The sequence below is a fragment of the Megalops cyprinoides genome, chromosome 9 (assembly GCF_013368585.1).
Source record: "Megalops cyprinoides isolate fMegCyp1 chromosome 9, fMegCyp1.pri, whole genome shotgun sequence".
Classification (NCBI taxonomy): domain Eukaryota; kingdom Metazoa; phylum Chordata; class Actinopteri; order Elopiformes; family Megalopidae; genus Megalops; species Megalops cyprinoides.
Genome location: NC_050591.1, coordinates 18297419 through 18325154, shown reverse-complemented (window position 1 = coordinate 18325154; position 27736 = coordinate 18297419). Strand labels below are relative to the sequence as shown.

The window sequence follows — 27736 nt, the reverse complement described above, 5'->3', positions numbered from 1 at the left end:
ATAATAAGGTATAAACTGTGAATAATCGGTATATTTTCTCATATATCCTTACAAATATCATAAGTGAATAAATGTGCAATACCGTTTGGACGTGCAATACCATTTAATATGTAAATAGTTAATAAACACTACAATTCCCACAACCCCAAGTCTGTTTCCTTGGAAACGGGCTGTTGTTGTTCCTTAGACTTTTTCGCCGAACGTGAAGAAAAAAATAACATATAGGAATTGGGAAAAATTTGAATTAACGAGGTAGCTTTCTGAACATCTTTTCATAAAGGAGTTTTGATTGAACGCTAGCAAATGTTTGCAAGGTATCTTATGTTAGCTGAACGTTCTCATTCGCGTCCTGTTATCTACCTGGCTAGCTAGACTGTAGCGAACGTTAACTGTAGTGTAATGTTAGTAGTATTACTTAACGTTATATACTATAGTCTAATCTGACTATTGCAAGCATACTGTCGAGTATTTCACTAAGATAGTTATCTCCATGTGTTATGTAGCTAAAGTTGGACAACTATTAGCTGTTTAAACAAAGACGTTTTAGTCAGATGCAGCGAGGGATTGAGATGATAATTTGTTTGCTAACGTCTTAGAACGTTCAGGTTGTATACAGATCTAATGTTTCCGCGTGGGAAAGTTTTAACCTACCTGTCTGAACCCAGTAGATGGTAGACCAGATGGTGTGCAAACTGGCAAACAAATAATCTAGCTAACTTGACATCGTATAGGTAAGTTATACTGATGTTATCTTTGCGAGTCAGTTTACTTGAACTGTGTCTTTTATCTTTCAGGTTAGCCTGGGGTGGAAAATGTTTGGTGCTCCAGTGGATTTGTCATTTAAACAGCTCAGTTCAATGGCAGGTAAAAAAAAAAAAAAACGTTTTAGCGTTACTCTGGCCAGCTAACTTTAAAAACAGAACATTTCACAGAAGAACGGATATTGTGTAGGCACCGCATGAGGATGACAGCCATAGCTTAAGTATTCATAATGGAAGTGTTGTTTTCCCAGTTAACTACTACAACCTGTTCCCTTAGATGCGATGACCGAAGAGCACAGGCAAGGTTTGCGACCACTGAGACGGAATGCGGAGGGGAAGTTCTGCAGCCGAGCACTTAGACTGAACAATAACAAAATCAGAGAGATGATCGGCTTCAATGACGCGGTAAACGCGTTCCTAAGCAGGCCGTCCGAGATAGCCTGGATCGACTTGTCGCACAACGTCATTACTCGCATAGATTCTGTGAGTAACCGCAGAGGGTCATCGTTTTCTAATGTTGCTGTAGCTGGCGATGTAATTGTTCCAGTGTGTTTAAAACAACACAAAATATACTTTTGCAATTGAACAGATTAGAAGCAAAACACAGAAGCAGCCGCCATCTATTAATCATGAATAATGTGTACAAGAATGTGGCTGTTAATGTTAATTCTGAGAAGAGTAGTTAGAACTTCAGCAGGGGACAAGGGTTTTACCCTGCTAAGCCATTACAAATTACCTAAACTATGCCATGTGTAGGCTACATGGTGTTCTGTAACCCATTCTCATTGTGAAATACATGTTTAACCTTTGATAGGTACAATTCTCAGTGGCAATTAATGAAGTTACATCCATCATGAAAAGACTGAAAAGACTTTTGTGCCCAATGACTGCCCATTCAAGCAATTCTGTGATATGTACAAAAACTTCAAGCTATTAAGGCTTGCTACCTATCTTAATAGAACCATGACAAGCAGGGTCAACACACATACAGCCTACGTTTGGTAAATCTGCCAAATGTGAAATACTGTTGAAAACTTACAATTTAAAAAATACCCCCAAAAAACTGTTAAATGTGAGGCTGAATCAGTGAATGTTGTGAGAAGTTACTGTGCTGTGAATGTTTGGTTGTCATATTGGTGATGCTTATGAACCAGGGGTAACAAGAAGTATTTAACTATGAAATGTGACCAATAATTGTGTTCAATTTGAGTGAATTCAGCTAATGTATTTATGGTAAAGTTATATAAGGAAGGTTAACTTCAGAATAGAAAAAATAAGCCAAAAAAGGCTTTAAATGGAGAAAAACTAGTGTTGCTCTAGATTGCACGTCTCCATCACACCGAAGAGTTCGTGTGACACACTAGTAATTTTATTCACAACCCTGTATCACTTAAAAATTGTAAGAATTTCAATTGGGCCTTGTTTCACATACAAACAGGTTATCAACTTGATCCACTTTCTGAGTTATCCAGTTGGTATGCACACAGACATATAAACACATAAGGGGCTTTCACCTAACCTCAGGGCCATCTGATGATGGTGTACATAACAGCAGATTTTCAGCCTTTCTGACTTCAAAGCCTAAATATTCATGTTGTGAATGCAAAAAAAGAAAAAAAAGCCACACTGCAGACACTGGCATGTGTTTAAGTTTGAAGCATCATGTTACTATGTGTAAATGTCAATTTGTTGTACTACTTTTGTAAATTTAAAATAAATATACCTGGGACTGGTGTTATAGGACACCCTGTAGATTTGGGACAGAACTAAAATGAGTCTTTCTTATTCCTAAGGTCTTGACTGAGCTGCCAGAATTGCGGGTCTTGTATCTTCATGGCAACAACATTAGCAAGCTTTCAGAAGTGGACAAGCTACAAGTCTTGCCTTCCCTCCACACATTAACATTGCATGGCAACCCTGTAGAAGCTGAGAAGGGATACAGGTAATCGCTGCCAAAAAAGCGGAGGAAATGTCCTGCACAGAGCGAACCCAGTGAGGTGTCATTCCTCTGTGCTATGAAGAACAGGTGCTGGGCATGTCCGCAGCTGTTTTGCATTTTGGCAGGTGCTGAAAAGTGCTCCGATTACAGTATTCTCTGCATGGCAACACTGTTCAAATATACATCAAAAGGGAGACATCAAGCACTACTCTTTCTGCCTTTAACTTGTGGAGTACTGACTTGGGCATTTTTATACCCCACTTCCTAAAAAATGTAAATGTAATGTGACCTTCTGTCATCTGTACCGTTTTGTGTTGCTAGGGCCTATGTGATCGCAACGCTGCCCCGCCTGAAGTCCCTTGATTTCTGTGCTGTAACCAAGCAGGAGAAAGTTATGGCAAATATTTGGAACAGAGGCAGCACCCAGGACAAGCACAGTACGAAAAAGACATGACTAACACATACCCAGCATGGTCCTGGGAAAGACTGACCAATCTGGGCAGTGAAGAACTGAGAAAAAAATAAATATTACTTTGTACTGTATCATGTTGGGTCAATACAATACTGAAGAAAATCAACTAAAACCTCTCATTTCATTGAACCCCCACAATCTCCTTGTTGTATGCATAGCAGAAAAGGTTTTATCAAACATGATTGTTGGTAGTAGTACTTTCATTTGACTTTATTTTCATTTCTCCCTTTTTAACATAACTTATCTTTACAATGCTAAGGGAAGCGTCTCATTTAATACTTTAATCAGTGTAAGTGTCACAACTTGGTTCCCAGTTAAAGACAGCTAGCATGTTGAGAACAAAAAGCCACCTTCATGAGGCATTTGTAATTAGAATAACCATTTTTCCTCATATATAACCTGTATGTCATCGCAGTTTATTGTGTGATTAGCCCCAGACCTGTTAGACACTGTCACGTCTTGTAAAAATCAACAGACTGTTATTTTTTAAAGTTTTAATGCATATTGTAATTAAACTGAAAAAATGGGTATTAACAGAATATTTTAATAAACTTTTTGGTGCTAGCCTAAGTAACTGTAATAACAATTCAGGTAGTATTACATTGTATGTGACCAAAAAAATATATATTAGCACACAGCAAGAAGCCAAAAAAAATGAAATGTCTTGTTTTGCAGCCCTACAATACATCCCTTTAAAACCCCCAAAGTGCTTGCCCTTGCACTAGAAATCTACTTGCACCAGAACAAAGATGTGAGCATAAATACATTAAAAAGAAATAAATAAATACAATTGTATTATCTGGCAATTTAACTGCAATATATTCAAAGTACACTGGTCATCAATGTTTCCAGATATGGACACATGGATTATTAAATTCAGGTTATGTATTTTTAACGTCACCACAATCTCCATTATTTATTTTTTTCTTAAAAATGGGAAAAATGGATAAAACTCATTTTGTTTTTATAAAACCTAGGGCTGCAACTGTCACATTGTACGGTAGCTCCCTGATTTATTCATGACAATGAATTACCGATACTTATGCCATTTCAAACAGCTTCACTTCAGCAACCTTTTCTGGATAGGGGGAGGCATACTGACATCATGTTCTGCTTTTGTATCACAGTCTATACATTGAAAGCATCAGTATTACAATTCATGTATTTTACTCAGGTAATACCTTACCCCCTACTGCCTAACTCACTTTTAGCAATTTGTTTAATTTACTAGTTACCTGATTCCGTTTTTACTGTTCCTTTTATATTTAGTGCCTGTAGACTGCAAGTGAATCTCTGTGACACTGTGGGCTCTTTCTGAAATTTTCTGGCCATGCTTCCCACAAAGGTCCTGGCTCGAACCTCTATTCTCTGCTTTCTAGCCAGTCCTCTGCAAGGACTAATGTGTAGTGTTGGTGGTGTTTTCAGACTGTTCTGTGGGTGACAGGGACCATTCAGAGACTCTGAACCCTCAGTCAGTGGGCCATAGCTGGCTTTAGCTGCTGTCGTGCGCGGGTATAACGTGACAACATTAACCCCACTGCACAGCCACACCCTCACACCAGCTACTCCTCAAGCAACAGGATCCAGAGACTGCTCGACAACACAGCCCCTGTCCAACTTCACATAGTGAACGTTTATTACCACGCTCAATCCCTCTCCCAAAAAAAAAAACACTTTTCTAATTAAAAAAAAAAAAACTAAACTGTAGTCTTAACACCACCTGCACTTTTAAAAATTCCTCAAATGCTTGTAGGGACAGATTGGTGATTCAGGTTTTCCGAAAAATTCTGTTTGGTATGAGTTGATATACAGTTCTGGAGCTTGGTTAGCCCTCAGCTGATGCATCTCTGCCAGAGGCGCTGCTAGCAGCTTGGAGGGACAAGACAGGGATGGCAGATGCAGAGAGAAAAAAATGTACGAGAGAGACAGAAAGAGAAAAGGGAGCAGTGGGCAACAACACACATCAGGGAATCGCAAACTGCACGACCAGTTCTTCTTTTGCATCCACCTTGATCTGTGAAATTGCACTGTATGCATAAGCAGCTATCTTCGAAACCTGCCAAAACAAAGAAGATTTTAAGTATGGCACAGAAACACACGTTGCCATGAAAAACAAATAATCTTAATCGTGCTTGGAACTCAAAGGTCTAAAAAGAGGGGTTATACATCCTCAGAAAGCACAAACTTTCAAGACCTTATTTTTTGAAATACCATTTACCTGTTGTACATCCGAATATGGCACAAGCTCACTTGCAAGCACTTGATGTGGCTGGCTCGTAAGTGAAGGAAGAGGGGTGGGCTTCTTCTGTGACAAGGTGTTACTCAGAACTGCCAGTTTTGTACTGTAACACAGAGAAAAACAAAGTTTCAAGTTGTCTTTATTGATAGAATATAATGGGTAACACTACCAAAAGACCTGCATATTTTCTGGCAACAACCTTCACAAGGCATCCAGATATATACAAAAAGGCTCCTGAAAGCGTGGGAGGGACAAATTCTTAGAATCCCAACAACTAAGAATAAAGACTGTGGATGCAAAGCATTGTTGCTGCTTCTCTGATCATCCGGTTCCAAAACAGGCCCCCACCTGTATTGCCGAGCTTTATCCATATACTCGTGCTGCTCCATTCCTTGAGAGTCTGCTGCAGACACGTCGATTATATTCCTACATGTCAGATGGGAGGTGAACAGAGAGAGGGTGAGAGAAAATGGGTGAGTAAGCCAGACACGGGAGCTCCGGCCATTTCGCTGTGCTCAGAGGTGCTTCCTGCTATGGAGGTACAGAGCTGTACGTACAGTGCTGTCTTGGTGAGGATCGATGACAGGAGAGCCTGCTCATCGGTCCTTGCAGAGGAGAGGTTCGCTGGATTCCGCTCAGTGCCATTTGCCGGTTTGCTGTCCGGATTGGGATGGGGGATCAGTGGTTTCCTTTCATCCCGATCCTGTGTGCAGGGGGTTGAAGCGTGGGAGGGATAACAATCACTAAATGCAAAGAAACCTATCAAGTTCTCATGGGTTTTAATTAGCAGAAGTGTATTTTCTGCTTAGCTGACAATATAACATATTGTCAACAACTAACATAGCATCAACAACACAGCAATAACCAAGTGAAGGTAAGTGTGCAGCCTCTTGCCTTTTCTGTCGTAATTTGCGTAATATTACACCTCAAACGTCAATGGCAAAATACATACGTTTATCTGGTACAACAATTTTAGCATAATGCAGCTATGTAGCATAGTGGTTAAGGAGCAGGACTTATAATCGAAAGTTTGCCGGTTCAATTCCCCACATGGGCACTGCTGTCGTACCCTTGGGCAAGGTACTTAACCCACAACTGCCTCAGTAAATATCCAGCTGTACAAATGGACAACATAAAAAAAAGCTGTAATTGATGTAAGTCGCTCTGGATAAGAGCGTCTGCTAAATGCCAATAATGTACTAAAGTAATAATTGGTCAAGTGCCTGGAAAATGTGGTGCAAACGTTATGTTGCTGATAATACCAGTGCTGAAGTCATAATACCTGCGCAGATGAAACGAAGAGGTGTTCGTTCCAATTCAGCAAGCTACGCAACACAGCTGTTCAAGGAAAACAAATGTTCCAAATACCACTTCACCGTAACCATGTGGGGTGGTCAGCAAATCAATTTGTTATAGCACATAGTACACGCTGCCACTATCAACACTGACTTAAGGTCAGCTTACCCCGACCCAATTATCATCATGAACACTATTTCGATAATAATTAAACCGGTCCAGAATCAACGCCAAGACGTTGCGATGCAACTCAACAAGACCCAGACACGTGTTCGTCGTTTTATTGACATTCTTTGTTTAACGAATGATTTGCTCCTGTCATAGTTGCGTTTTGTTCACAAGGCAAAAATTCTAACCTCAGCCGACAAAGTATTGTCTGGCTGGTTAACAAGCGAGCCAGCCAAACAATACTTGAGGACTTACGAGCTTAACTTACCGTAAAAGGAAAACACCTGGCACTGTAGCGTACTTAATACAAATATGTAGCTAGCTTTCTGGTTATGCAATTAAAGCATATCGAATGGTGACAACTAGACAGTTCTGCAACATTTTACAGTATCCATGAAGCCAATCTATTCCGCAACTGCACTGTGCTTTAACAGAAACTTCGCCCTGGTCAATACATAGCGAAACGCTTAGGCCTCAGCTAGCAGCTATCACGCTAAACTATCAACAACAAACAAGCCAGACAAAATCCAAACGGTAGATTAGTTTCTTTTGAAAACAAATCCTACGCACAACACGCAACTAAGCAAGCTTGTCAATGCTTTTGACAGAAATGTGCACTATTGCCTCATTTCAAGCTAAGCTACAAAGCTAAAACAGTAACGTTACCTGCTCCGAGGCCTCGGTCTCGCTGCTGTAACAGCAACCCATTATATCCGCTGGGACTTCTCGGCTCTCTGCCAAGCAAACCGAGTTCAATATCCAGCTTTTCTATCCGCCAGGTTTAGAAGTATAAAAAATTAATTCCGTTCTATAATTAAGAAATGCAACAAACTCCTCCCTGGGTTTTCTTGTTTCCCTTCAGCGAAGGGTTTCTATCACATGACAGCAGCTCTGGGGTAATAACATACGACATCCGGCCAATGTGAAGCTGCTCACGAGAAAGGCGCTCACCCGTCACGTGATATAGGAACTTATACATTTAAAAGACCCGCAACTGAAATTAATGCAGATGAGTTGGCTGACACGATCGTGTGAAACGATCGTAAACTTACGCCTTCCAGAAAGAGAATTCCCACACTGGAAATACAGTTCAAAGTAAGAAATAAAACAGCTTCACAGATGCTTTAAAGTCTAATGAGAGGTCAGGTTTATTACCCTCAATATATCTTCCAAGAGGATAGCATGCATTGTTTTGTGTACAAACCTGCCTGACAGGATGCACTCTAGCCACGACCACCTTTAATTAACGCAGACTACAGGTACCTATCTAGTGTGATCATATGGCTACCACAATATCCCAAGGAGTGGAGGTGAAGCTTTTCCATTTGAGTCTTGCTGCTTTGTCTGACTACTCAACTATCCTTAAGCCTACGTAGAACTTCACTACTCTAGTCAAAGTCCACGATTAAAGGCAGGGGGACAATTTCAATGGTTTCTGCAGAATAGTAGCTATAAATCTCTCGTGATCATGGCTGCTCTGTTACTGAGATTTTTGGCACTTGCTTTCCCTTGGGTCGTATTTGCAACGGACATCCCGTTTCAGTACGCATCACCTGCATTCACTTCTGTGCGTTCTGCTTGCAAGACTATTCCTAATACATTGAGTCTATGTCATGGCATAGGATACAAAGAAATGCGTCTTCCAAACCTCCTGGGGCATGATACCATGAAAGAAGTGCAGCAGCAATCCGGATCTTGGGTACCACTTATATCTAAACAATGCCACCGGGACACCAAGAAATTCCTGTGTTCACTTTTTGCCCCCGTGTGCTTACCTGAGCTGTCAGAACCCGTTCGGCCATGCAGAGCCCTCTGCGAGGACGTGCGGGACGGCTGCCTACCAGTGATGAGCGCCTTCGGGTTTCCATGGCCCGATATGTTCAACTGCAGCCAGTTTCCAAGCGGCGGCGATCTCTGCATCCCAGCGACAGGATCAACGGGCGCAAAAGACTATGGGGGATATGGCAGTACTAGTGACTTAGAAGGTTTGTGTTTTCTCGTTTTGTCATTGTTGTCTAATACCAGGGTGATTATAGCTTAATATTCGGCTTGTGAAGTCCGCGTGCAACCACTGAATGAACAATAGCGCCTGGAGAGGGATTGGGCTCAAATCCCAAATATAATTTTGCTGAATCATTGCAATGAAAAGTTTTGTGGTTGAACCTGCAATATGCACTTGTATTTTGACGTTTTTAGTCTGATGAAGTATAGAAGTCATCAATGTACATTTCCTCCGTATTTTCAGGAACTGTGGTCTGTGATGCCTGCAGCCTAGAAAATGAAGGGGAGAAGGAGATTCGTCTCAACTATTGCAAAAGCCATTTTGGTGAGAACACAAGTTATTGAGAAAACAAGTTATTGAAGAGGTTTTGGTATTTCAGCACAATCCATGTAATGCTCCCAATAGAAAAATAAATAGTGTAACGTTACTTCTCACTTAAGGGTACTTATTTAGCAGGTTTCATTACTGTCACAGTTTACACAAATCCAAGTTCAGTTGCTGGATACTGGCCAATCAAAACCTATGCAAAACGAGACTACAGGCTCTTTGCATCAAATCTCCCTGATGCAGTAAGGCCAAATGCAACACTTAGGGTATTCAAGCTATATTATTTTCACAACACTTCGGTAAATTCATAATTACCCCCTTGTTTTTCCCTCTCATACAGTTGTGAGATTTAGGTTAGGAGAAAGCTCTGTGGAGGGCGCTGACCGGAGGATCGTGGCCCTGGGGAGGAGCCATGTGTTGACAAGGGTGAGAGAACGCAAAGATGACGGGCGCGTGGCAAACAACGCCCTCTGGCTGCCAGAGGGCGGAAGCTGCGCCTGTCAGGAACTGGACAATCCTACCGCTGCGTCAGTAGTAGCGCTGGGGAACTTCGAGGGAGGCAGGCTGGTCCTTTCACGGTTGATGAAGTGGACCAGGACCGATCGGGAACTTAGAAAATTCATCAGGAGCCTCCAAAGACTTTTGTGCTGAAGCCACAGCTGAAACAAGTCTGGAGTGCTGCCAAAAAATTAGGAGTTCAAATCCCATTCACTAGCCGCATCCCTGAGGAACAACAAAAGAAACCCCGCCTTAATGAGTGGTTATGAACTATGCCTCTAATATGTAATGTAACCTAAAAGGTAAATGCAATGGTGGATGCAGTGGAAGTGTAACAAACTGGAGGATCTTACTGTGTCATTTCCAGGAGAAGAAATGGGTGTGCAAGTCATGACTTGTGGGCAAGACAGAAAAATTGGAGTGCATTTAAAAATGTAGGGGAAAGAGATAGATACAATGATTTAAGAATAGAATATAAGAATATACCAGACTTAATAACTGCATTAATAATAATACTGTCATTGTTTCATTGAAGTGTGAGTGTGTGAATCTGGACACAGTATAGTATGTGATGTCTTGTAAACAGGTTTTTAGTATATTACTGAATACCCATGAGTTACTGCCATACAGCTGGATTGTGTTGTCATGTGGTAAAATTGTTGTTATGTGGGAAGAATCACAGGCCTACCCTCTTGTTAATGGATGTACAATGTGTATTCTTCATAATTTGTACCAATATAAATGTATTACTCAATAAGTAGGATACTTATACATTTGTAATTACTTACTCAATTTTAATTTTGTGAAATAAAGATACTGAACTGCAACCTGTGAATGCCTTAGAGGCTGTGGTTTTCTTGATTGTTCTGTTTGGTTTCTGAGCCATGAGTCAAGGGTAATTTGACACTGGGTGGACCGTACACCTGTTTCAGAGAACCTGATCCTCACACATGCTCACACCCCTCTCCCTTTTCTCTGAGAGACCACAGGAGGTCTGACTACTCACTCAATAATTCACAAGGCCCAGCCATCTGGCTGTGGAACTATGATGCTAGTGCTACCAAGTTTCACTTGTCTCACCTTCATGACTCAGAACACATCAGAGCTGCATTCTCTTACTCTTCATATTCCTGGTACCAGAAAGTTCTCAGAGCAGGTAAGAAGGGAGCACATGCTTTGTTTTACTTAAACCAAGTGGTTATGGCAGTGAGTATAATACCTGCAATTTTTTTTTGTTTTTGTTATGAGAGTGTCATGATGGAGTAAATACTGTTGTACAAATGTCAAGTAGCTAGCTGGGGAAATTGCCTGCATCTTGTAAGGGTGGCTCATGGGGGTTAAGTAGCTAAAATCTTTGCCAAAAATGAAACCCTGAACTTAAAATGTATGGGTTATACAAGTTACAGTACAACCCAAGAGCCTGGATTATTCATACAAATAAGATTAAGTTTAATTAAGTTGCATTTTATATTTTTTCACCCACTTCGCCTGCCACTTTTTGTTTATTAGAAGATTGTGAACAAGTGTAATATGTACTAAAGACATTTCTACAATGCGTTGCAGAATCAAAAATGTTTTTATGCGGTGCTTTCTTTTCAGTCTTTTCATGACAGAATCTAACATTCTCTCAGCCTAGTATGAGCAACTTCATGGGTTACTATATGGGCAAGGTATTTGTAACCAGAATTTCGCTGGAACCATCTGAAAATGTGAAGCATGATATCGTAATATTTGAGATTAGATGGGTCATTTAAACAGGACATGTCTCATCATAAATTAAGCCTGCTTAAATTAGATTTGAGCATGGCATAAGGTTGAAAAATGGGTCTTATACTAAGGTTGCTGGCCCTGTGTTGAATCACAGGAATATTACATGTGTATCTCCTGTTATTTCAGGTGCACACTTTGAAGAGGCAGCAGAATGGTGTCACCCGCTATTGCTCTTGCGTTCCTCCCTCTGCTTGTGACTCTGATCATCAGATACCGGTATTACTTAGTTCTGTTCTACCGCGCTGTGCTGGTGCGTGTGATACAGGACTGCCTGACAGGCCTCAGCCGTGAGGAACGGGCATTCCAGTACGTGCTGACCCATGCAACCCCGGGGGATCCTGACAGCATCCTAGACACCTTTGACTACTGGTGCAGCAAAATCGAGTTCATCAGCAACATTGGACCCAAGAAAGGTACCTCAACTCTTTTCCATTTATTCTGAGACGCTGTGTTACTGCTAGGGTAAAAAAAAAGCATAGGAGTGAACTACACACCGGCGTGTTTCAATGTTTTCCTGAATTTCCAGTCAGACGGAAGTTTTGACATTCTTATAAAACCAAAAATTTTAAACCAGGAACAGATATTAGATGTATTTACAATAACTTCCAATTGTGCCATTTACGAAACTGAACATGACCACAGAAAAACCCTTACGTTAAAATCCAGCTGAAGGCACAGAACTCACATCACAACTATGCACCCTGTGGCTCCTCATAACCTGCACTTCAGATACTTATTTCTAAACATCTATACCGAGTACTAACATTATACTTTGATGGACAGGTAAGGTCCTGGACAAGTTACTGAAGGAGACCAATCCTCTGACAGTACTGGAGTTGGGCACACACTGTGGGTACAGCACTGTACGCATTGCCCGCTCACTGCCTATTGGTGCCAGGCTCTACTCTGTGGAGATGGATGAACGCAATGCCCTCGTGGCCGAGAAAATCATTCGCCTGGCTGGCTTTGATGATGACACGGTGAGATTGCATGCAATTATTATAGACCAGTCTATTGTGGAAAAAGGAATTATAAAAAACACTTAATCTGTAATGCTACTGAGACACTTACCCAGGAGCAGTAAACATCCAGCCCATGTATGCCAGTACAGATCTAGAAAACACCCTACTGAAGGTGTGAAAGACTTACTTGAAAAGCACTAAATAGTTTAATTTAAATTAGTTCATCAATAAAAGACACCAATGACCAACTGCAGCCATTCCCAACCCAAACAATGCAACAAGAACCATTCCAGCCTTCTAGGACCACAACTTCCTATGACTGTCCAAACTCAGCAGATTGTCTCCGTTTCTTAGGTGGAGTTAATTGTGAGCCCCTCAGATGAGGTCATCCCCAAGTTGCGGGAGGAGTACGGTGTGGAGCGGCTCGACTTTGTCTTCATGGACCACTGGAAGCGCTGCTACCTGCCGGACCTGCAGCTTCTGGAGGGCAGCGGGCTCCTCGGAGAGGGCACTGTGATCCTAGCAGACAATGTGATCTTCCCCGGGGCACCCAATTTCTTGCGCCACGTCAAGAGGAGTGGACTGTATGAGTATCGTGTGCACCGTGCCACACTGGAGTACATACGTGGTATCCGCGACGGCATGGCTGAGCTAATCTACCTTGGGGCCAAGTGACACGGACTCAGTGCCCCACCCTGGAGGAAAGCAGTCAATGCCTGTCAGATGTGATATTTCTCTTCATGCTCAACTGCCCCCATGTGGTAAACAGCACATTATCATCAAGGGAAAAAGGCCACTCACTCACTCACTCCACATCACAGAAGCATCCTCATATTTTTGTAAAGGGAAGAAGTCCAATGTCCGCCTACTGTTATCTTTATACATATTTTTTATTATTCACAAGACACTTTCCTAGCTGTACAATAAGATCTATGCAATTTTAGGATTATGTTTACAGTTCAATAAATTCCACCAGTTTGCTTGACGCCTTCTAGAGTAAAAGTTTATTTTGTCCCATTTTCCTTTAAGAAAAAATGTGCTTTAGTCAGGTGCACTCATAAAAACACAGCACAATGGCTTGAGTGGGTGCATCAGAGGAGTTTTAGAATGTGTGTTACGTCGTTTTTGAGACACACACACTCTCATATGACAGGAGGCAAAGTACAAAGACAGCCTGCACCTTTAATGGAGACAACGCTGTGTGTTAGTTCACTGCAGAAATCCTTGAACAGGCAGGGACACAGTAACTTAGACCAAACATGGTAACGTAGACCAAATAGGGGCACCAAGGTCTTCAGTTAACAAGGAGGACAGCTGCACCTGAAGGTGCTTATGATCAGCTGATATGGCTCAGAGCCTAGCAATGCTCTGGCAATCTCCTTGCATACATTGTACTGGCTCATGAAAACTAGTCACATTTTTACCTCCATCATTACACAAGCAGCACTGGAGACAAATGACACTGAAAATTTTGCAATCTCACTGGGCCACGCGCTCCAATGTGACATGCCAACCTGCACTCTGCCCAGTGCCAAAACTGCAGGCTGGGGTTTAAAAAACAGTTCATCAGTTGAGCATAGATCCAAAGCTTTGTAGAGGAGCACCAATCCCGTTACTGTTAAGAGAATGAAGACTCAGAGGAACTGTTCTAGATCATCCACTGGTCCTGGTCCTGGTCAGCCCCTTCCATGTCCACCTGTGACACACAGACAATATAGGAACGACTATAAATAAAATAAGTACAGTGACTTTCATATTTGCCATTTGTTTGCAAGCCATTCAATGTCTGATGCATCGCCTTGGTGTGGAATGTGAAAAAGCTGAGAAATATATTTTGGTTTCATATTCATCACTTCTGCACTACTATGGCCACAAAGAGAGGACTTTTGCTCACTAGACTGGCTACCTACCTATCTAGTTGAGGTTAGGAACATAGATCTACATACATAAACATAAAATCTACTAAAAAGTAACTGTTACAGCCACAATACAAGCCCCCTCTCCAATGCAGGATGTTTTACAATGAGGCAGATTATGCCAAAACTCTGATACACTTGTTCAATCACAACCTGTGAAATAGAGCTTTATAAATAGATCTATTTAAATGCATATAAATAGATTTACAAATAGATCTTTATTACTCAGGCAGTGCCATATTCTTTCTCACAATAAAGCAAAGTCCCCTGTGTTCTACCTCCAGCTCTCCGTCTTTTTCTTTCCTCACCTCATTGATCTCTCCATCATCTGGGGATTCATTGTAGTCATTCATCTCATCCATGTCCTGCATGTCTTCATCATCTTCTGAGTCCTCCTCACTGTCTTCCTCATCCTCATCATCCTCCTCCTCTTCCTCATCATATGTCTGCACAGACACACCAGGTCACAGATGACAGACCATGCAATGCATTTCTCTTCCTCTTTAAAATCTTCCCTGGGTTCATGACTCGTCTTTTCTAAAGAGATTAATTCTACTGTTAAATTGTATAAAATAATAATTTAAAAACCCTTAACCTTAGTCAGCCTTAACAATAGTGATATGGTGCCAAAAACCTCAATCTAACCCTCACCCTTCAGAATCACCTGGATGCATTGTGTAATTAAGGAAAAATGGATACCTCAAATATCGGTTTCCCAATTGGCATCAAATTGTTGTCTTTCTCAGCAATACTCTGTAACTGTGAAAATGGATGAGACTCAGAAATTGCTGACACGTAACAAAATATGAGTAACAATAACAAAAAAGATCTGAGATCTTCCCTCTCATATCACAATCTTAAAAGTATTTCACTTCCTTCTTTGAGTGCCTGGTGGTGGGCGCAGGCAGCAAAGTTGTCATGACTGTAAGCACATTAAAAACAACACTACTACTTCTAAAAAATGGATGTAGATGTTGTCCAGACTGTATGAAAGGGCAGCTTTTTCATGCTTTCCCACTATAAAATAGTATATCATGTACTGTGCTGGTGTGAAAAGACATAACTGGGTATTAAACGCGAGGCAACAGACCCAAGTTTGGTGCTGCTGTTCCTGCTGATGAAGCTCGGTTTCGTCCACACAAGGGCGGTCCAAATTAAACCACAGAGACTCCGTCATCCGCGGAAATAAGGATGGGAAAAGCGTTGACATTCTGTGGAGTGAGGAGGTGGGATTGGGAAAACAGAGAGATGGTAGTGTTTAGCTGAGTGAGGAAATACTGGTTTTGGTGTTTTACGATTACCTGCTAACAGGTACTCCAGCGTAGCTGAACACTTGGTAATTCATATACAAGACTCATTATTCGTCTGGCGTAACGTTACTCTCTGATGCAAAGTGACTTGAAAGGCTATGCGTCTGTAAAAGATCCATTAGCTAAATAACTATTACTGTTCGTAGTGTTAAAAATAACAGCATAAAACCAAAGCTAGTGCTAATGCCAAAACTGTTCATAACTTTGAGCAACATATATAACTTTTACTAGCTAACTACGCCATCATACGTCTACAGAGCCCAGCGATTCGCTAACTGGCACCAAGTAGTCAAGATAACGTTACTGAGAGCAAATTATTAACGATCCGAGCTATGCTGGTATGCATCGCACATGCTGCTACCATATTCCTACCAACTAATGTAACACTGTTAAGGATGGCTAACGTCACGTTACAAGAGTTAGCCAGATGTGACACAACTAATGAACGTTTTCTCTAGTTAAAGTTAGCTAATGTAGGAAGCTAAAGTGCCTGACACCATGATTACCATTAACTAGCTATCTAACTTAATTGGCTTGCGTGCTTGTTAATGTTTCCTTTTGCTTGTGCTTGTGCTTGCAATCTACCAAGAGAAAAGAATCTTATTTTGAATGCTAACTGTACTAGATAATTACTAATGACAGGTTACACAAAACAACCAAATGTGCAACAGTACAGGTAATAATATAGACAAAATATGGCCTTGCCTGAAAAACAAGCAGATCTCCCAACCGAAAATTCAAACTCTCTGACAACCGGAAGTGTGTGTTCGGTATTGCGATTCCCCCCGACGAGGCGTACGGCTTTCTTTGGTCCCATACGAAACAGAGCAGCCATACCCACATAGCTGATTCCATAATTTCTGGTACATAATTTTTGGGAACATATCATGTGCATGGCATTGTCTCCAAATATAACACATTTCATTATCATTTTACGTTATATTACATATTTACATTATCTTTCATTAAACAACAGTAATTAAGAAATGCATGAACTATCATTTCTTCACAAAATATATGACTTACAAGTTTCATGTAACATGATGCCTGGTATCATGGGACATTAAACTTGAAATTACAAGTTAAAACATAATTTTAACATTTTTTGGCCTTACCTATCAATGGCCATTAGATCATTATCAGAGAAGGTATTTCCTCTACAAAATTATATTTAAAGGATAAAATAGGCCTACTTACATTCATGAATGTCAATCATGTCAATCATGTAAATCTTCCATCAAATCTGTTACTACTTGAATAACTCCCGGAAAATCAGGAACGGTTTGCTTCAAAACTGGGTAACTTGTGGCCAAATGATGTAATTTCCTGTGGCAGAACGTCTTGAGAACATTGAGGTATGTTTCCTCTTCTTTCATCATATTTGTTCAAAAGTAGCGTTTGGGTCTAGAGTTGGCCTGTATTAGAGATCAACACTATTACTTGAGTGCTAACATAAGAGTGTCATTAATTATATGCCAACATGGAGTGTCAGCCAAAAATGTAAAAAAAAAAAACAAAAAACATATGTAAACCATGTTATCCAGTAAGAGTAACTGCATCAATTGACAGAGTAGCAATGTTCGACACAGGTTAATTATTCATATCCACACTGGAATATATTTTCAGTATTTTAAGTTAATGAAAAATAGCCTGTCGTGTCAGTTAAATGATCTATGTAAATATGTATCCAAACTGACTTTACTGACAACAATGTTCTTTAGTTTTCCAGATCTACAGGAATCCATGTAAAACGTTTGAATACTGTACTTTATTATATTAAAATTAGTCGATGAAAGGTCAATATCTTAAAGTGTTGTTTTTTTAGTAGCCAACAACGACCGGGAGCTCGCTGGGCAGGTGAAATTGTCCTCGTTTCAGCGGGAATGTAGGGGTGGGTAGGTCGGCCAGGGGTCTATGTGCACCATCAGCAAATCTAGATGGTCAATCAGGGCGTTCGCACGTTGCGCATGAAGTGACTTCCTCCAGCTCGTGTCTGCGCAAGCTTTGGATGTAAACCGCGATGTGTAAAGCGGTTGGGCATCACGTGTTTCGGAGAAGAGCACTTGTTTGCGTGCGGTGTCCTGGATTGTTAGTGGGCATTGAAGATTGTTACAGAGGATGTTTGGTTAATCAAATCCAAATATTCATTTTTAGGTGTCCTGTCAAGACTGTTTTCCACATCACAAAAATTTGAAAGCATTTGAAAGCAAATTTGAAAACATTTGAAAGCAAATATTTCTCTTTTCTGTGAAATCTATAAGACGCATAAGACTCTCAGACCCCATGATGTAATGACACGCTTACTGTCAGGAATCATTGCCTTTCATTGTGTCATTTTGAACAAATGTGTTCATTGTGTAGGCATTACATTCCAACTTCAATAACCCATTTTGTCTGTAACAGATCCGCATTTTTGAATGCCCAATTTGTTCGGTCCCATTGCTAATCCGTGGGCAAGCACTTGCCCTCCTCCGAGACACGTGATGCCGCTTCTTTTCGCACTGCGGTCCACTAAGCTAGCACAGAGATGAGTCGGAGGACTTGGCATGTGAACCACAGGCTACGTACCCACCCCTATCCCCGGCGGAACGAAGCCACTGTCGGCTAGTGACACGGCTGGGATCGAACCCGAGCCGTAGCGGGTTCGATCAGTCTACACTCGGAACGACTGCTTTTACCGACTGAACCACTCGGGAGCCCGTGGATAGAGAATTTCGATACGCAGTAACATGGATAGGTTAGGCTTGATAGGTTCATTCATTTACATTCATTTATCTTAAACAAGGATACATTTATTACCAAATACTAATTAACCTGTCAAATCCTACAAGCTAAAGGTATCATTATGATAAACCAGCCCTGCCTAGTGCCGTAAATTTAATTTTGCAACGCAGACGTTATGACCTTGACCATTGCATGTGATATGCAATAAAACAACTGTTACAAAACGTGGGTTAAAAAACACACACATCAATCGCTGACCCGCCCCTAAGATTTAAAGGCGTAATAATACCAATTCACCTGGACTTGCACCGGGCATGGGTCTACAACAAAATCCACAACAGTCCACTCTACACGTAGGAGAAAACACAGGGGCTCCCTCAGCCCAGCCCGTGACAGACAGACCCAGCTTTCTAGCCTCTGCTGAAAACACGCTGAACGTTAATTTTTAAAACCATTTAATTACTTTTAACACGCACTACTGACCTTAACCTGTAGGCTACGTTGTACTCTTGGGTGTAAGCCCCACCACCATGCCTCGCTAAATAGCCTATTCAGCCTAATTTCATACAGTCGCCCCCCCCCCCCCCCTCCCCACTCCCCCCATAGATACTGATACATAGGAAAGAATCATCTCCACCCACTCAGTAAAAACGTGAATTCATGGTGTTTATATGCGCATATATGCATGTAGCAACTAAATGCCATAAATCCTGTGAAAGTGTCTAAACAGTTTCGTGAATAGTAAACCTGAGCAAATGATCATGGCCAGCTCCCGTTCGTCCTGCCGTTATCGTCAGGTCATAAAGACCTACAAGATCATTGAAACACCTGTTACGCTGCGAGGGAGCAGACCTTGCACTGACGGGTTTCCGCCTGATATAAGCCAGACTTTGCTCTGCTGCACTATGCACAAATGATAGCCTACTGAATGAGAGTGTCGTTTTTTCTTGTAGTAAAAGACAGAGGATACACTACTCTGCCCTTGGGTTTGGAGTGGCATATAACGCCCACTTCAGTTACTTTTTAAGCTGCGTTTACAAAACCGTTGAAATGCGAATTGATTTTTGAGCAGCATTGATGTACGTTGTTTAAAGCGGAGCCTCTTTTTATTTACCCAGTGCTGGCGAAAGGATTTCGAAGATTACACTGCCGAAAGGACCTAACGAAAACGGTATTGTTTTTCTGCCATCATTCAGATACATTAAGTCTTGATGATTTATTGTTATATGGTTCAAAGTAACGGTTGCTCTTAATTTTTGCTATTCAATAGTAGAAAAACCAATGTGTATTGAACTGTCAATCAAATTATACGGCTCTCCGAACAATTCTTTGTGTCTGCAATTTTTAAAACCAATGTCACTTTTGTTACATGTATAAAACCTTGAGAAATTTTTAACTTTTGTGCCGAGGAGATGTATGTATGTACATTTTTTAAAATGGGAAATAGGTGTTAACGTGCGCAGTAGCGTTTACCTAACCACATCCCATATTTTGTGTAAATTAACTGAAGAAAAAAAAAAAAAAAAACGAAAACGTTTTTTATTAAGTTTTTTGTGTCCCTGACCAGTCTCTCACACTTTGTCCTACAGAACCATGCGGTCTGTAATCTTAGTGCTGGCCTTGGTGTCTCTGGCAGTATCTCAGGACAAGTTGAACATGTGCATGACTGCAAAGCATCACAAGGCAAAACCTGGTCCAGAGGGACAGCTTTATGAGCAGGTAAATGCACAAATAGACTGCAGACTGACTCCATGATGTCTCTGAGTCTGAAACTATTTCAGGCTTTGTATGTTGGGGGGGGGGGGGGGGTGCAAACACTATTTTTTACTCTTTTATTACTAGAAAATGTACAGGTAAATGTGTACAGGGTAAATAACTGACTCCACCAGTGATTCCCAGTCTTGGTCCAGGGGTCTCCTTGTATATAATGGTTTTCCTGCCAACAAAATTGCAATGGCCAGAGTGGAATGAGCTATTGCCAGTGCATATTACATCAGAAGTGAATATTCAAACCAGGAAGAATGAATATTGCATAAGGACTGACCAATCACATTTTTCTATTATGTGCTCAGTGGCAAAGAAAGCATTTAGAAAAAGTGTAAATTTGCTTGATTAATGAATGACAAGTAGAATTACTTTAGTTTTGTAAATGTTGCATCTGTTTACTAAAATGTAACACATGCCTCTCAAAAAGGAGTTGAAAGTAATTGTTTTGTTTCTGCTTAATAAAAGTGTTTCTTAGTATGTCAAAGCACATTTATCCAATTCTTGAAAATAGTGGGCTTTTGTCAAAAAAAAAAATACTAGAATCAACAATAAATTAATAAGATCTTCATAAAACAGTTTGTCAAATATGTCTAAGTCAAATATGTCAAAACTGGTCTAATTTAGTTACCAGTAATCGCATTGGCATAGCTTTACACTGGTTTCAGTAAATATGTTCATAATGCATCTGTTTCCTTGCATGTACTCTGTCCTAAGTGCTCTCCTTGGAAACACAATGCCTGTTGCACAGCCAACACCACTGAGGAAGCCCACAATGATGTCTCCTACCTATACAACTTTAACTGGAATCACTGTGGCATAATGTCAGAGACCTGCAAGAAACACTTCATACAGGACACCTGCTTCTATGAGTGCTCCCCACACCTAGGGCCCTGGATTCAGCTAGTAAGAGGCCTTCTTCAAACTGGTTTGGCATGCTTATTCTGAATTATTCCACTAGATGGCAATGTAACATTGAAAAAATCTCTTTTTTTCACAAAATCCTATTCACATAATTTATAGCTGCGATTTTTCCAACACAAATATATTAGTATTCAAATGAACAAATATTTCATTGAGAGTTTATACTTTTGAGGCAGAGCCTTTAAAATATGATTATATAGCAGCTGGCTAAGGATTCACAGATAATGTCATAAGGTTCATAGATGAGGCAAATTGCCCTCTTTATGTGGACTACACACTTTCAGATAATGCAAACATAATGGCATGACCTATATACATATCGAAAAGTGGATTTTACATACTGAATTCTGTGAATGTAATTGAATACAACAGCTTTTGGATTAATATTTTTACCTCTTTTTATACCTTAATTTCAGTCCGTTTTTTATCTTTGGTCTCTGTTTCTTGAATTTTCACTTTTACTTGCTCACAGTTTTTATCTGTATATGTTGGTTTTAGACTATTAGAAGGTAAATATATACTATATATAGGATACTGCTTAAGGGTAGAGCAACAACATACTAACTGGGACTTGATCCCACAAAACCTGGGTTTAATGACCAGGAGTCAGACCTCTACGACACCATAGTGCTGCACTCTCATCCCTGTCTTCTTGGGCATGGCTTCAGGCCGATGAATCATGGCGAAAAGAGCGGATTCTGGATGTGCCCCTCTGCCTGGAGGACTGCGAGACATGGTGGAGTGACTGCAAGAATGACTTCACCTGCAAAGACAACTGGCACAAAGGCTGGGACTGGACCACAGGTTTGGCACACTACACTAGATAAAAGATAATCTGAATAAATCTAATAAATAAATGTAAATGTAAATGTAAATAATCTAGATAAATACTTCTGAATATGTTGAAATGGCATATTTTGCCATCGGCTGTGGTTTCCTGTAGGAAGCTGCCATAAATTAATGCCATTATAAACACATTATGTGAGACGCATTTCATACCGTTCATCATCTGAGTGTGTGGCTCATGGTTGCTTTCAATCGCCTCTTCATCTGTATTTGTAATTCATGTAATTTCCCTAACAGACACCTAATTAGGTTTCCCTTTGAGGAATCTGCTTTGCACCATTGCATCCCAATGTATTAATCAGTCAAGTGCAAATCTGTGTCACGTGGCAGCCTTCCTGACCATGCTTTGTTGGTGTGTTTACTGAATTTCATATTATAAAGAGTTGCACTGTGTGTTTGTCTGCTCGTTCTCCAGGTCGGAACGAATGCCCCACGGGGGCACAGTGCAAGAGGTTTACCGACATTTTCCCCACCGCCCAGAGCATGTGTGAGACTATCTGGTCCAATTCGTACAAATACACCACGTACACTAAGGACAGTGGCAAGTGCATGCAGATGTGGTTCGCTGAGGGCCCGAGCCCCAACAAAAAGGTGGCTGAATACTACCTGAATGAGGCCCCCTCAGTCAGTGTGCCAGTATCCCTCGTCATACTTCCAGCCCTATTCTCCATACAGCTGTTCTAGAAAAAGGGTGACATAAACTTAATGGTGACATTTTCTTCTCTCTCCCTCTAAATTATAGTCCCTTACGGTTGGAATCGATATGGTTTTCTATGAACTGTATAACTTTTTAACCTCAGCTAATACATAATTGGATAGACAGTCAAATTATTTTGTGAAGAATAGGTGATTTTATGAGGAAATAAAACCAGTTCTGACATATTATTTATAAATCAGCCTTATAAGTTCCACTGATTTGGTATCTGCTTTGTACAAAAAAACTAAACTTTTTTTCTGTCAGGTTCAGTTTGAAATATTTTAGATTTCTCCCAGAAAATGTGAGATGAATTCCAAGTACAAAGTGGAAACTACACATTTTGAATGACTGAGAGAAAATTGTTTAAAGAAAAGGCCATTTAAACTATGGTGCCCCAGGCACCTTCTAAGAAATTACTTGAACTTGTGATTGAAAAAAATCACTGAAAATGTTGTGGTCGCCAACCATTTATGTAGAGTTTTGCAGAGTTTATGTATACAGTTTTGCACTGAGCGGAGATAATCACAAATAAAGCACTGTAGTAGATATGCTGGTGATGAGATCATTACCTGGTTGGTAACTCTTTTGAAAATCGATGTGCTGTGGTAACACAGCATCCATTGTGGATTATTCCCAGTGACCTCGATGTCCTGCACACCTCAGTTGCCTGTGATGATTTCTTTCAGTATAACAATATTAAATATCAGCCTTGTATGAATGCTTCAATAAAATATACAGACTTTATGTATGATCACAAGTGTGTCTTTCTACATCCTACAGACAAAAATAAATGCATACAAAAAAGTGAATGTTAAAATTATAAGTAAAACGGTATCACAGAAGAAGAGAAAGGAAAAAGAAAGAGGAGCATTCCTTGTTGAGAGGCCCTTTCCCTCACTGTGTTATTATTGGGTTAAAAGTTTTAACTGATGGTGAGATTTTTGTGGCAAAAGACAAACTGTTAGGCCTGCTCAGTCCACCCTTTCTCCACCCCCAGCCCAAACAGAATTTTAAAAATCCAGCTGGAGCCACATCTATATTCCATGATCAGCAATATGTTGGGTTTAATGTTAAAAGCTCACGTCTTTGCTCATGGAAAAGTTTGCTGCCTGACTTATGCCCACAATGCCTGGGTGTCTGGTCTAGATGCTGGGCAGCCAGGACAATGTCATGTCTTTACATTTACATCTACATTTTATCACTAAGAAGACACTCTTATCCAGAGAAACATAAAAAATAAGCACATTTTACAATACATTTACAGTGTTGATATTAAGTAGACTACCTAGAGCAGGGGTGTCCAAACCTCTCCTGGAGGGCCACTTGTCCTGCATGTTTTAGATCTCTCCCTGCTCCAACACAGCTGATTCAAATGATCAGTTTGTTATTCAGCAGCTACAGGAGTTCATAACGAGTTGATCATTTGAATCAGCTGTGTTGGAGCAGGGAGAGATCTAAAACATGCAGGACAAGTGGCCCTCCAGGAGAGGTTTGGACACCCCTGACCTAGAGCAACATACATGATGAGTACATATAAATGAATATATCCATATTTATCTATATATAGATCTATCTATTTATAGATTTATATATAGACATCCATCTATACACAAATATGTACATATATCTATATAGACAGATGGCTAGATAGGCATATCTTCACATATATTTACCTTTACCTGTCACCATGGAGATCCACCACAAGGTGGGAGCAGCTGACTGTAAGCATCAGTGATGCATTCATAACCTCAAAGCATCTGTGGACATCTACTTCCTCGACATGCAACCAGTTATCTCACAGGAAAACAAATGGCCTTATATCCAGTGTTGCAAATCATCAGGGTCAAATTGTGAAGGGGAAAACTAGAAAAAAAGAATCAAGTCAGTGCTGGAGCGTGTCTATTATTAGTTGGCCTTCCTTTGTTACTAGACTTGATCTCTGCATTTATCCTTGGGGACCATGTCAAAAATAATATTGCCTCAGTACTTTGGCACACGTTCCTGTGTTATCCAGTGGCATTTCCTTTTGGGCTCAGATGTGAAATGTTACAGTTTGCCAGTAGCTTGCTTCCAGTTTCCACATACCCCACAGTCTATGGTGGTGTATGATTTCCTCACAATTTTATGACTTCTCTGTAACAATGTCTGCCTTCTTTCTTTGCATCTTCTGTCCTGAGCATTCTTCTATAAAAAAAAATGTTCATTGAAAGCCTACCTTTTTCGCACCATAAAACGTGACCAAAAGTAAACAGGCTTTTTAACGATTTAAATGTAATATATGTATCTGTGACAAACATTTAGTTGAATACTCCATAGGCTACAACTAGGACGTACATCGTCAGATTAAAACAAACAGTAATTCTCCGTTAAATTTTAACTCCTGGCAGTGGATTTACATAGGCCTACATTTATTCATTTGGCAGACGCTTTTGTCCAAAGCGACTTACAAGTGAGGTAGAGTACAACACAAGCAAAAAAAAAAAAAAAATAAAATAAAAATAATAAGGAGTCAACAATAATTCAAGTGCTGCATGACCAGGTTTCAATGGTTGGCCAGACAACTCCAAATGTAAAGAAAGATGAAGGTGTATAGGATGATAAAGATAAATATGATGTAAAATTTGAGTGTATGTTAGGTCCTGAACTGTTCCCTGCATGTTTCCACAAGGTATATGACATGTCTATGACATGACTGAGCCTAAAAAGGGCCTCATTTCCTCGTCATGAATTTGGATAATAAGAGATAATCACTTCACAGCTGTACCGGATTTACTTGCAAGACTATTCAACACATCTAGCTGGTGAACCTAAAAAGCGTGTCAAAAAACGGGTATCACAAAACGATGCACTGCACACAGATATTAAAGGGGCAATGTCTATACAGCACTGCGTTCTTTCATGGTGGGAGCATACACGAGAAACTGGTAATCTGGCGCTTTAAATTGCCCCGACGGAGAAACTGAGCGATTGAACAGGAAGTTTTCGTAGCAACTTTTTTTTTCAAAGTAGGCTATGACTGAAACGAGTAAGCTCAACTGCAAAGCCTGGAGCCGGGATTTAACAGGAAAGAGAAAAGTTATCCAAAAGGTGCGAGTAATGATCCATTTTTAGCAAGGGTTCCCACACCATAGGGTACAGTAATTATGGAGACAGGGGGTTACTGTTGATTTCTATGAAAGGCAACGCTTCAGAAAGAAAACCTTTCGACTTTTTCGACCATCGCCACTTGATTCAAAGCGATGACGGGACTGCGGCGAAGAGGAGGGATTGAAGCATGAGAAAGATGGATGAGCATCGGATGGAAATGTTCTATGTATAAATATGTCACTAGCGAACCAGTTAGATACCCAACAGTTAGCTAGCTAGCTAGCTAACTTTTGACCAGGGCAAATCCGAAGATGGAAAAATATACTATAACTGGACTTTCTTTGGGAGCTCGTGAAACGCTTGGGAAACTCGCTTGAATCGATTCGAATCTGAGATAAAAAGGGACACGGGGATTAATCACTGTTTACGAATAATTCAAACATATTCGCTGATGTCCCTGATAGTGAAATACATTTGGCACTCAGCAAATCAACTCAAGTAACAAGGAAGCTAGCTGGCTGCTGCTCACGTTACAGAAAAGATCTGCTTATGATCAACGACGGTTTTTTTTTATTTTGGGATCTTTCTGTTGTATAATTAAAACGTGTGATATGTTGATGTCTTGAGCTAAAGTATTAGTGTAATAGCAGCAACGTTAGCTAAACAATCACGCTGCGCGCCACTACATTAGCTAGCTAAATTAGCTAACGTTAAATCCTAGAAATTGCACTAAAGAAACGTAGTTAGCAAAGAGATACAATCTATCTATCCAGCTGACACTAATGCCTCGTTGGAAAGAACTATGATTACATCGCTCCAACTTTCCCACTGTATTTACATATATTTATTTCCGTGGGAAAAGGGAACGGGGCTGTTAATGGCAGACTTTCAGGAACTGCTGCAACAACAACCCGAAAAGTTTTAGCTAGTTGCGATTTCCCCAAAAAATAACTTGTTGTGGTTAAGTCATACTGACGTTAACAAGCAAACCACAGCCGTAGGCTTTACTATCGGAATTTAGGTATATTATTGTAGATAGTTGTGGATTTCTTTTTTGTTACACTGCGATGGCTGGCGGTGGCGTCTCTCCCTTGGGTGGCGCGCCTCCATTGTGGTATCACCGGGATCTAAGTCGCGCTGCGGCGGAGGAGCTGCTGGCTCGGGCCGGGCGAGATGGGAGTTTCCTGGTGCGAGACAGCGAGAGTGTGAGCGGTGCTTACGCCCTTTGCGTCCTGTAAGTCCAACTCTTGTTTTCTTCCTCTTGAATGGTGTTTCTTGGTTGCTTGTTAGTCTGTTGAAAATGTGCCTAACTTTGCTGTTTTTCCTTACAGTTTCAGACACCCTGATGTGTCAGGATTGTGTCATCACGTTCAGAGTTCAGTTTTGAGCTCTCATCTGTCCTAAATGCGATCTATTACTCAGTGCGGTTAATTTAGTTGTCTTGCTTGCCTTTGAATTTGAGAACGTAGGTATTTTCGAACCACATAGTTTTGTTTTAAACAAAACGTCCATTTATTAGATAAACGGTTGCACTTGTACATTTCTGAGCTATCAACATCAATATATTACACCAGTTCTTGCAAAATGTGTGTATTGTTTAAAATGGCCCTTTAAAGTCGGTATGCTACATTCATCTGACTAACCAGCTAGTAAGGAAACATGACTTTCTTGGTCAGTTTAGCTGCGTACGGGTATGCTTGTATTAATACATATTTAGCATAGCTAGACGGTTAAATAGGTGGTGAAGTGGAAGTTGGGATATTTTATTGATTTCATAAGGACAGAAGTAGTACGATGTATTGCTATGACACTGTGGTTGAATGCAATTGGGAAGGTTTGTGTCGGGGTGGGTGGCTGTTAATGCTAGAAGGGCACGGAGGGAAAATACCAAATTTGAGTCGCCCTGGAGCAGGTATGCAATCATATTGGAAATGTGTACATTGCCTTACAGCACAGAAAAATCAGTTGTTGAAGTCACGTGACTCTTGATCGCCACATCACCGCACCTAAAGTTTTATCTGTGTGTGTGTTTGT

The 27736-nt window shown here is 40.6% G+C and overlaps 7 protein-coding genes across 7 annotated transcripts in view; 5 read left to right on the top strand and 2 right to left on the bottom strand.

Moving 5' to 3' along the window:
- Positions 1–202: 202 nt before the first annotated feature.
- Positions 203–3300, top strand: lrrc51 (leucine rich repeat containing 51). Its single transcript, XM_036536687.1, has 5 exons — positions 203–252; positions 795–864; positions 1039–1244; positions 2555–2703; positions 3022–3300. The coding sequence occupies exons 2-5, from the start codon at positions 813–815 to the stop codon at positions 3152–3154; spliced, it is 540 nt and encodes a 179-aa protein (XP_036392580.1). The 5' UTR covers positions 203–252; positions 795–812; the 3' UTR covers positions 3155–3300.
- Positions 3301–3362: 62 nt separating this feature from the next.
- On the bottom strand, positions 3363–7762 carry lamtor1 (late endosomal/lysosomal adaptor, MAPK and MTOR activator 1). Its single transcript, XM_036536689.1, has 5 exons — positions 7542–7762; positions 5969–6114; positions 5760–5837; positions 5391–5514; positions 3363–5228 (listed from the first exon to the last, which is right to left on the bottom strand). Exons 1-5 carry the CDS (start codon positions 7581–7583, stop codon positions 5136–5138), a joined length of 483 nt encoding a protein of 160 aa, XP_036392582.1. The 5' UTR covers positions 7584–7762; the 3' UTR covers positions 3363–5135.
- Positions 7763–8343: 581 nt separating this feature from the next.
- On the top strand, positions 8344–9855 carry sfrp2l (secreted frizzled-related protein 2 like). The gene is made up of 3 exons (XM_036537598.1): positions 8344–8860; positions 9121–9201; positions 9545–9855. Exons 1-3 carry the CDS (start codon positions 8344–8346, stop codon positions 9853–9855), a joined length of 909 nt encoding a protein of 302 aa, XP_036393491.1.
- Positions 9856–11623: 1768 nt separating this feature from the next.
- tomt (transmembrane O-methyltransferase) lies at positions 11624–13109 on the top strand. The gene is made up of 3 exons (XM_036535931.1): positions 11624–11885; positions 12256–12452; positions 12789–13109. Exons 1-3 carry the CDS (start codon positions 11624–11626, stop codon positions 13107–13109), a joined length of 780 nt encoding a protein of 259 aa, XP_036391824.1.
- Positions 13110–13388: 279 nt separating this feature from the next.
- Positions 13389–16932, bottom strand: anapc15 (anaphase promoting complex subunit 15). Its single transcript, XM_036537062.1, has 6 exons — positions 16858–16932; positions 16366–16520; positions 15441–15561; positions 15050–15109; positions 14659–14796; positions 13389–14130 (listed from the first exon to the last, which is right to left on the bottom strand). Exons 3-6 carry the CDS (start codon positions 15558–15560, stop codon positions 14083–14085), a joined length of 366 nt encoding a protein of 121 aa, XP_036392955.1. The 5' UTR covers position 15561; positions 16366–16520; positions 16858–16932; the 3' UTR covers positions 13389–14082.
- A 2517-nt stretch (positions 16933–19449) lies between these two features.
- Positions 19450–23341, top strand: folr (folate receptor). The gene is made up of 5 exons (XM_036536677.1): positions 19450–19555; positions 19974–20103; positions 20866–21054; positions 21741–21876; positions 22334–23341. Exons 2-5 carry the CDS (start codon positions 19978–19980, stop codon positions 22600–22602), a joined length of 720 nt encoding a protein of 239 aa, XP_036392570.1. The 5' UTR covers positions 19450–19555; positions 19974–19977; the 3' UTR covers positions 22603–23341.
- A 2158-nt stretch (positions 23342–25499) lies between these two features.
- inppl1a (inositol polyphosphate phosphatase-like 1a) overlaps positions 25500–27736 on the top strand; it is a 37486-nt gene continuing 35249 nt past the window's right edge. Inside the window, exon 1 of the mRNA XM_036536678.1 lies at positions 25500–26936. Within this exon, the coding sequence (XP_036392571.1) occupies positions 26770–26936 (167 nt within the window). The 5' untranslated portion in view covers positions 25500–26769. The remainder of the gene's footprint in view (positions 26937–27736) is intronic.